At 47.0% G+C, this 10,000-nt stretch overlaps 1 protein-coding gene across 1 annotated transcript in view; it reads left to right on the forward strand.

Moving 5' to 3' along the window:
• Nucleotides 1-10,000, forward strand: part of SPECC1 (sperm antigen with calponin homology and coiled-coil domains 1) — a 316,173-nt gene that overhangs the window by 138,821 nt on the left and 167,352 nt on the right. Inside the window, 2 exon segments of the mRNA XM_056819663.1 lie at nt 8,165-8,578; nt 8,581-9,743. Of these exon segments, the coding sequence (XP_056675641.1) occupies nt 8,165-8,578; nt 8,581-9,743 (1,577 nt within the window).

Consider the following 10,000-nt stretch of genomic DNA (forward strand, 5'->3'; position numbering starts at 1 on the left):
AGCATGGGTCTCAGCCAGATTTATCTCCTGAGCCATCCTTATGTAAAATGAGGACATAACCTAAAAGGATTCTGGGAATGTAGCTCAGGTGTGGCAAATTTTCCATCTGTACAGTACCGAGGTAGAGATATTTTATGGAGTTGAAACCAAGCAGAACAGCTGGTGAGAAAGGAAAAGCTGGTTGGAAAACTCTCTTGTTATTGTTGTTCAGTCATTTTAGACTCAGTGACTAGAATGGCTTGCTCTTTCCTTCTCTAGCTTATTTTACAGATGAGGAAACTGAGGCAAACCAGGCAGGGTTAAGTGACTTGCCTAGGGTCACACAGTCAGTAAGTTTGAAATCAGGAGGGAGTCTTCTTGACTACAGACCTGGCACTCTGTTCACTATGCCACCAAATTTGCCTCATTCTATGGTCTCTTTTAGACCAAATGTTCTATGGTTTCTTTTATCTTTTAAGTCTCCTCCAATTCAAAGTTCCATGGGTTCCATAACCACTCATTTCATGCCATTTTGGACACAATGAATTCCAGTTCAAGAAATATGTCCAGCCCTTAAGAGTTTTTCACAGATGCTAATAGTTCCCCATGTGCAATTGGGCCAAACAAGGACCGCCAGCCCCCCAAAATAAATGAGTAACTTCGATCCTCTGTTTCAGATTGCTTCAAGCTCAACAAGGGAGCTGCCCCCTCCCCACCCCCCAATTAGTTATTATAGATTTGGCTTGATGTAATTGGGAAGGATCCTCCCCTGGTTCCATCCAGCTCTCTTTTGCTTGGAAATGATGGACACAATCATAGACCATTCAATTCATGCCCCCCTCCCCCTGCCTCCATCCCCTCCTTTCAGCTGCCAATTATGCTTCAGTGTTCGCTGCACAGAATCCATGGGCTTTCTTCCCCTCCACCAGTACTGGAGGGTTCCCTGTCAGAGGTGCCAAGCCTTTGAGTTAGGTAATGGGAATATTTGTAGACTTGAACTGCATAGAAATGCCTCTGGTTTCTTCTGTTCTCTTGTCCCCTATACCAAAGCTTTTAATCAGCTGTTAATTTATCCACTGATTCTCTGGGGTTTTCTAAGTTAACTGTCAAATCCCCTGCAAGGCAGACACTTCTGTCTCCTGGTTTGTGGATCTGGACCTAAACTGGCCCCAGACCCGCTTCAATGGCAAATGGCTGGATTTCCCTCCAGATTCTGTTTGGCCCCTGCTTTTCCGAGGTCCTTCTGGAGATGACTAACTCACTCCAGCCTGGCTGTGTGGGCTGCCTGCAGCCCAGCCAGAATATTCCTACTATCTCTGAGCCCCATAAACACTTGCGGCTTTGTCTTCTCTCTTATCGGCCCTTTAACATAACACAGAGCACTTACTGTGTTCCATTTGGACCCTGGCAGCCTCAGCTCCTCCCTCCTCCGCCCCCCCCCCCCTCCATTTTAGGGGTCTTTTGTTCAGAAGTTTCATTGTCCCTCCCTGCCTTCCCTCTGCCACACTCAGTTGTGCCAGCAATAAAAGTATGTTTATTTGGGGGAAGAAGAGGGATGCTTTTCCCCACCACCCACTTTGTGTGGATTTACAAATGCATTCAGCCCTGTCCAGAGCTTCTGGGGAGCAAAATTAGCTCCTTGTCCCTGCAAAAAGGAAATGGGAGATGGAGAAAGGAAGGCTTTTATTATTCCCAGTAGGACATTCTTAGTGTTAAAACTGGCTCTGTTTTACCTGGATCATTGGCTTTGAAGTGAAAAGGATCTGAGTTCAAGTCCCACCAGCCCTGCTATTGAATTTCTGTCTCTAGATCCAGGAGCCCATCTTTGCTGGCATCTGCCTCATGTTTTAAGTTTCACTAAGCGCCCTCTATAACCCCCTGAGGTCAGTATGAATGATAGGTCTTGTTATCCCCATTCTATAGATGGAGAAACTGAGGCTTAGAGAGGCTTCAGTGATTTTGCCATGATTACATGGCTAGGAATTTGTTGTCAGAAGCATGTTTGGGATCCAATCCTTCCTGGTACTTTTCAAGTTTGGCTTGTACAAAAGTGCCTCCCCCAATCCAGTGCCAATCCCCAACGTTAACTTGGGAAATGTGTATATTGTGTAAAAATACAGCCTTCTGAAACTAGACAAAATAGACACTCCAGCAGTGAGCAAAAGAAACTATTTCCACCAAGCAGTCAAGGCAGGGGGCCCCGCAATTGATGACCCACTGTGGTACCTCTACTCTGTTGATTTGTCCCCTACTGTAATACGCGCTGAAACTTAAAACAAAACAAACAACTTTTAAAAATCTCATTTGGCTACAAAACCATCTTCCATTGTGGTTAGTCACCTGCTTGTGTGGCTGTATGTCCCTACTTGGTCCCTCAAACCCTCACCTTCTGTCTTAGAGCCAATACTGTGTAGTGGTTCCAAGGCAGAAGAGAGGTAAGGGCTAGGCAATGGGGGTTAAGTTACACCATCATATATCTAGGGAAGGTCTGGGGTCAGATTTGAACACAGGACCTCCTATCTATAAGCCTGACTTTCTATCCACTGAGTCACCTAGTTGCCCCCTTTGATACTTTTTTCTTCCATTAAAACCGTGATGCTCTCTCTGTCTCTGTCTCTGTCTCTGTGTCTCTCTCACTCTCCCTTCCTCTCTCTATCTCTGTCTGTCTCACTACAGTCCTGTCTTCACCTCATCATCATTCCTGCGATCTCTGCTCATAAACTATACAGCTTTGTGACAATCCTCCAGATCAAAATCATTTTTCTCTAATAACTCTGGGAGTCGGGGCCAGAAAGCTTCCTCCTCTCCTTCCTTCCTCCTCCACAGAAGGAGAATTCCTTCTGTGGATTCCTGCCTTCCTGGGAGAGGACAACTGCTTTGTAGCTTGGAAATGAACATTTTCTCAGAGAGCAAACCAAAGGGAGCCCATCTACCAACCTAGGAGGCGGGGCAGGAGACAAAAGCTTAGAAAGGCACCAAGGCTGGCTGCTTCTTCTTATTGTCCCCAGCTGGTTTGGTATAGGGGGTGGCAGGAGGTTGGTGGGGCTTCTGGGAGTTCAGGAGTAGCAGATAACAGAATCTGGAAAAGAAGAGTGGGTAAGAAGAATAATGAGAATAATCTCCCCCCCCCCCCTCCTCTACTGTTTCCTGGCATGAAGGACAAGCACTGCAAGACTAGACTGTCGTCTATGGATAGCCTTGGATGCAGTAATTAATAGAGAGCCGTTGTGTTGTGAGAGTTTGGCCAAGAGAAGTAACAGAACCGCCATTTTTATCTTCCCCGTTAGAATGCAAGCTCACTGAAGTCAGGAATGGCTCCACTGTTATCTTAGTGCTTAGCAGAGGGCCTGGCCTGGCATGAAGCAGGCAGTACATAATGTACAATCGCTCACTGTAATTCCAAAGGACTCACTCTTCACTTCTTTCTTTCTTTCTTTCTTTCTTTCTTTCTTCTTTCTTTCTTTCTTTCTTTCTTTCTTTCTTTCTTTCTTTCTTTCTTTTCTTTCTTTCTTTCTTTCTTTCTTTCTTTCTTTCTTTCTTTCTTTCTTCTCTTTCTTTCTTTCTTTCTTTCTTTCTCTTTCTTTCTTCTTTCTTCTTTCTTCCTTCCTTCTCCTTTTCTCCCTCCTTTCCTCCTTTCCTACTTCCTCTTCTTTCTTTCTTTCTTTCTTTCTTTCTTCCTTTCTTTCTTTCCTTCTTCTTTCTTTCCTCTTTCCTTCTTTCCTTCTTTCTTTTCTTTCTTCTCTTTCTTTCTTTCTTCTTCTTTCTTTCTTTCTTTCTTTCTTTTCCTTTCTTTCTTTCTTTCTTCTTCCTTCTTTCTTCTTTCTTTCTTTCTTTCTTTCTTTCTTTCTTTTCTTTCTTTCTTTCTTTCTTTCTTTTCTTTCTTGCTTTTCTTTCTTTCTTTCTTTCTTTCTTTCCTTCTTTCCTTCTTTCTTTCCTTCCTTCCTTCCTTCCTTCCTTCCTTCCTTCCTTCCTTCCTTCCTTCCTTCCTTCCTTCCTTCTTCCCTCCCTTCCTTCGTTCCTTCGTTCCTTCCTTCCTTCCTTCCTTCCTTCCTTCCTTCCTTCCTTCCTTCCTTCCTTCCTTCCTTCCTTCCTTCCTTCCTTCCTTCCTTCCTTCCTTCTTTCTCTGTCAAATGTGCCAAGAAAACCCCAAATGTGGTCAGGAAAAGTTGGACATGACTGAACAGTAGCTGTACACCTTAAAGAGAGAGAGAGACTTGATCGGAGTTGGACCTGTGATTTCATTGCTATTAGGGGATTAAAGAGTTCTTTAGTTTTCCCTTCATAACTCAATGATTTAGGCTTGAAATATCTGGTTTCCCCCCAAACATTTGCAAAGCTGGAGGGAGAATTCTTACCCAGTGAAGCTAGAAGGGGCTTGCCAATATTCCGGGAGATTTGATCATGTTTGGAAGCTGAGTAGGAGCCCAGTGATAGCCAAGTCCCTCAGATCATTTGTTGTCTCTGCGTTTGTTGTAGCTGAGGCAGTAGCTCCTGGAAACAGACCTTTTGAGCCAGCCCAGTGCTGTGGCTAGAACAAAGGACTTGAATTTGTAAGAGGCATGGATTCAAATCCTGCCCCCTGGTGCTTAAATCAGTTGGCAACCCTGGGCTAGTCCCTTCAAATCCTTGAGCCTTGGTTTCTTCCTTTGTAAAATAGAGAGTATAATTCCATTAAGAGTCCCTTTCACTGGGTTGTTGTGAGGATGGACTGAGATGATGTAAATCCTAAAGCTGGAAATCATTTTTGTCACTTTTACCAATGCGGGGAGGGATTGTAATATGCATTGATGGGGAGGGTACACACACCAAGAAATCATGGCCCCTGGGAGTGCCAAGGAAGTGGGAAATTGACTGTTTGTTAGCCACTATATTCCATTGGTAGCTTGGTGTTGGGGGTAGATTATTAAACTGGGAGCTAGGATAACCTGGGGTCATAGCCTTTCTCCAGTCTTTACTAGATGTGTGACCCTGGGCAAGTCACTTAACCCCCATTGCCTAGCCCTGACCACTCTTGGAGCCATACACAGTACTGATTCCAAGACAGAAGGTGGGGGGCAGCTGGAGCCAATTAGAACAAGTCCCTGCTTTCAAGGGCTCACCTTCTAATCAGGAAACGATCCACAGAGGAACAACCTAGACCTAGAAGTATCCCAAGGAGGCAGGAGCAGGCTGGGATGAATGTGGGTGTGATGGGAGAAGAAGCAGGGCAGAAGGCAAGAGCCAGAGGGGCCAGGAGCAGGGCAGGGGATAAGGGAGAAGGCCTGGTAGTCCTCCATCTTCCTGGCATGGGGATTCCCACATTATCCAAGTTTTATGAGCAGCACCAAAAAGCTTGAGTGGGTTCCTCTTGGCCCAGCAGTGTAGTCAGTGAGGAAGAAGGCAAGAGGGAATGAGAGCCCCAAGGGTCAATGGCATTCTTTGCTACCTGGCTGGCTCAGAGGGGTCCTGGGTGGGCCAGGCCCAGGGATGGGGAGAAGGCATCACCCAAGGGTGGCAGGTCCATAGATGAGTAAACATAATTGCTTTTCTCTAGATGACTATTATTATCATGATCATCTTTTACTTCTGATCTTTTTCTATGGGATTCATATAAAAATGGTCCTGGAACAAGTTGTTGTCCTGTTGCTAGTCTTCCCTTCAGTCTTAGAGTAGACAGGAAGCATGAGTTCCAAGGCAGAAGAGTGCTAAGGGCTAGGCAACTGGAGTCAAGTGACTTGCCCAGGGTCACCTATCTAGAAAGAGGCCAGATTTCAAGTCATGCAGACGAGTGCCTCATTCTAAGCCCAGTCACTGCACCACCTGGCTGTCCTGTTCTGAGCTCTCCTCTGCCATTGTGTTGATCCACTTTTTCTGCTCCAGGAGCCTTTCTGGGTCTTGGTTAATTGGTCTTGCCAGCTGAGTCATTCAACAGGTATTGAAGCCCACACTATGCTTCAGGCATTGTTGCTAAGTCCTGGAGATTCAAAGAAGGGCAAAAACACTATGCCTTCTGCAATGAGCTCATGTTCTCCTAGGGAGACAGCCTGCCAGGGAGCTGGGAGGAACCTCAGAAGCCAATCCCATCTTTTGACAAATTAGGAAATTGAGTCACTTGCTCAAGGTCACGGAGCAATAATCATACAATCAAGGCAGGAATCAGAGGTAGGATTTGAATCCAGGACCTCTGCCTCAGGTAGGGCTCTTTCCCCTGGAACATCTTTTATTAAACTTCCAGAGTTTTCTCGGGATTTTTCCAGCTCGGAGATAGGTTTTTGTTTCGCTGGCTCTCAGAAGACGAATGCTTTTGTTTTTATCCCTAAAATGCATTACTCATTGTCCTCCTTGCCGTGGGACAGATGGAAACGTGAAATACTTCAGAGCAGCCTCATTTCCCTCTGAGTCCTGAGCATCCTGGAGGACCATGTCATCATGCCGTGGAAAGCCACAGGGATTTCTGGAGCCACCAATGAATCATTCGGCCCATTTGCTCTTGTCTGTCTCTCAAATGCACACCGACGTGGCCCCATTCTGTGCCATGAAGCACATCTTGTTTCCACCTCTGGCCAGAGAGCTTTGCCACTGGAGCAGCCCGGTGTGTCTTGATCTGATAAACAAACACTCGTGGTCTCTGGGACTCCGGCCAACCAGTGCCCAGTCAGGGCCCCTAGATAGCATCTTGCTCAGCCTCTGAACTTGTGAATGAGGAAACTCGACCTCAGAGGCTCTACCAAGACCACATGGCAAGATTGGCAAAACCAGGGCTGACATTTTACATCGATTTCCTTTTGTTAATGAACTTGACATTCAAAATTCATTAGATAATTCATGAAAATCTATGGTGGTGGTATCCAAGTGTTACCCACACAAACAATTATTTGGCTGACATGAGAACCAGACCTTCTCTGTCACTACCTACGAAACCTTGAATAAATCATTGAACCTCTCTGAGCATCAGGATCTTTATCTGTAAAAAGAGAGGGTAGGGATGACTAGGTGGCACAGTGGATAGAGATTCAGGCTCAAATCTGGCTTCAGATATTTAACCCCATTCAAAAGGATTAAAAAAGGGGGAGTGTGATAAACTTGATGACCTCAGAGGTTTCCTTCTAGCTCTAGATTGGGGAATAACCCCCCATTCCCAGTGAAAGAAGACCAAGAGGGCAGCTTGGTGGCTCAGTAGATTGAGAGCCAGGTCTAGAGATGGGAGGTCCTGGGTTCAAATCTGCCCTCAGACACTTCCCAGCTGGGTGACCCTGGGCAAGTCACTTCACCCCCATTGCCTAGCCCTTATCACTCTTCTGCCTTGGAACCAATACACAGTATTCATTCTAAGATGTGTAAGATTAAAATTAAATTATCCAAATACTCTCAAGTGTTTTTTATAAGATTTGTTAATAATAATAACTCGAAGTAAAGGGAAGTAAAGTAAGAGAGAGGACATTTTTCCAGCCTAGTTAGCTTTTAATAACCAAAAGTAAAAACATACATGAGGATCCAGAGGAAAGGAATTCTGGGGAATGTAGTCTTGGTGTACAAAATTTCAACCACACAAATGGAAGGTTAGGGAAAGAAAGAAAGATCAAGGAAGGAAGGAAGGGAGGGAGGGAGGGAGGAAGAAAAGAAAGAAGGGAGGGGAGGAGGAAGGAAGGAAGGAATGAACGACATGAACGAAGGAATGAAGGGAGGGAGGGAAGAAGGAAGGATGAACGAAGGAATGAAGGGAGAGAGGGAAGAGGAAGGAAGGAAGGAAGGAAGGAAGGAAGGAAGGAAGGAAGGGAGGAAGGAAGGAAGGGAGGGAGGAGGGAAGAAGACCAAGGCAAAGGCCAAGTTTACTCAGGATGATAGAGTAACATCTCATCATCTAATCTTAACCTCTGTCACAACTTGTGATCCTGGGCAGGTCCCTGAGCCTCAGTTTTTTCGTTTGTAAAATGAAGGTGTTGGACTAGATGACACTGAATAAGGTCTTTTTCAATTCTGGAACTTTGATCTCCCTGGTTCTTTGTTCCTCTGAAATGTTATAGGGTTGGATTGGATGATCTTTCAGCTCTACCTATGTACCTCTCTAAGCCTCAGTTTCCCCCTCTGTAATTTTGACTCGGTGACCTCTGTAGTTACTTCCAGGTCTATAACTTTTGAGCCTTTGGAGACTTGTGCCTTCTTTGACTCAGTCTTTATTCACCATGCTTTCCTCTCATTTTTCCAGGTACCATTTCATCCACCAAGCGGACGGGGATTCCAGCTCCTCGAGAACTTTCTGCACCTACCTCGAGAGAGAGAATCGCCCTGAGAGGTCCGTCCAGTGCAAAGAAGCCAATCCCCAGTCCGATATCTTCCAGTACCCCCACTCCTACCAAGCACTTAAGAGGCAACAATAAATCCAAGTTAGAGAATGATGCCGGGGACAAGGCAATGCTGGAATCCCAGGTCCGGGAACTCCTGGCCGAAGCTAAAACAAAAGATTTCGAAATCAGCAAGCTCCGGAGTGAACTCAAGAAATTCAAAGAGAAAGGGTCCCCGAATGCTACAGAAGGAACTGATGCTCTTGGCCAAAATGGGGATGAACTACAGTCTTCCCCTGCAGATCTGGATCCTTTGATAAGAACTCTTCAGGAGAAGAACAGAATTTCGAAAAGGAGCTTGTAGATCTCGGGGAAGAAAACCGGGTGCTGAAAGAGAAACTGGCTTATATGGAACATTCGCCCAGCTCGGAGGCCGCCATGAGCAACGATGGGGGCAGCAGCCTGCCCACGCCGACAACTCAAGAGTCAAGCTTTGGAAGCCCAACGAGAAACCAGCTGTCAGGGGAAGCAGAGGAGTATAAACAGAGTATGACCGGGAATACCCTACGGACATCTGGGTCCTCGAGCAGCGATGTGACGAAGGCTTCTCTGTCCCCGGATGCTTCTGATTTCGAGCACATAGTGGAGGCTCCTTCCCGGCCCTTGTCCTCTGGCAGCATCACCTTCAAGAGCCCCCGGTGCTCCACTGGAGGCAGCTCCCCCAACAACATCAGTGAGCTATCTGTAGCTTCCCTCACGGAGAAAATCCAGAAGATGGAAGAGAACCATCATAGCACCACCGAAGAGCTCCAGGCCACCTTGCAAGAGCTGTCAGACCAGCAGCAGATGGTCCAAGAGCTGACGGCCGAGAATGAGAAGCTGGCCGATGAGAAGACCCTGTTGGAGACATCCTTCCACCAGCACAGAGAGCGGGCTGAGCAGCTGAGCCAGGAGAACGAGAAGCTGATGAACCTCCTGCAGGAGCGAGAGCAGGAAGAAGAGGCCAGCGCCCAGGACAGCAGCAAAGTCAAGGAGCTGGAGCAGAGGTGCAGTGAGATCCTAGAGAACGCCCAGTTCGAGAGGGAGAAGCTTCTCAACATCCAGCAGCAGCTGACCTGCAGCCTGCGGAAGATTGAGGGCGAGAACCAGGGAGCCGCTGAGATGATCAAGTGTCTGAAGGAGGAGAACCAGCAGCTGAATGGGCTTCTGGACCGGGAGCGGCACAACAACAGCCTGGCCACCCAGGCTCTGGAGGACTGCCGGGTCAGCCTGGAGGGGCTCAAGATCGAGAATGCCTCCCTGAAGGCCCAGCTGGAGAGCGAGAAGCAGAAGGTGGCGGAGATGAGTGCCCAGGGCCACATGAGGGATAGCTCCGAGGTGCAGGACAAGCTCAAGGTGGCCCGGGCCGAGAAGGACCAGCTGGAGCTGTCCTGCATCGAACTCAAGCAAGAACTGCTGAAGGCCAACAGTGAGATCCAGCACATTCAGAATATGCTCAGCAAGGTGAGAGGAGGAGACAGAGCCAGAGAGAGACAGACACAGACACAGACACAGACATAGGGAGAGAAACAGAGACAGAGGGAGAGAGACAGGAGAGAGATGGAGATGAGAGACACAGACACAGACAAGGACACAGAGAAACAGAGACAGACAGACAGAGAGATAGAGAGATGGAGACGAGAGAGAGACAGATGTATAGAGACACAGACACAGAGACAGAGAGATAGAGACAGAGGAAGACACAGAGAGACAGAGCCAGA

This window comes from Monodelphis domestica, chromosome 2 (assembly GCF_027887165.1).
Source record: "Monodelphis domestica isolate mMonDom1 chromosome 2, mMonDom1.pri, whole genome shotgun sequence".
Taxonomy (NCBI): Eukaryota; Metazoa; Chordata; class Mammalia; order Didelphimorphia; family Didelphidae; genus Monodelphis; species Monodelphis domestica.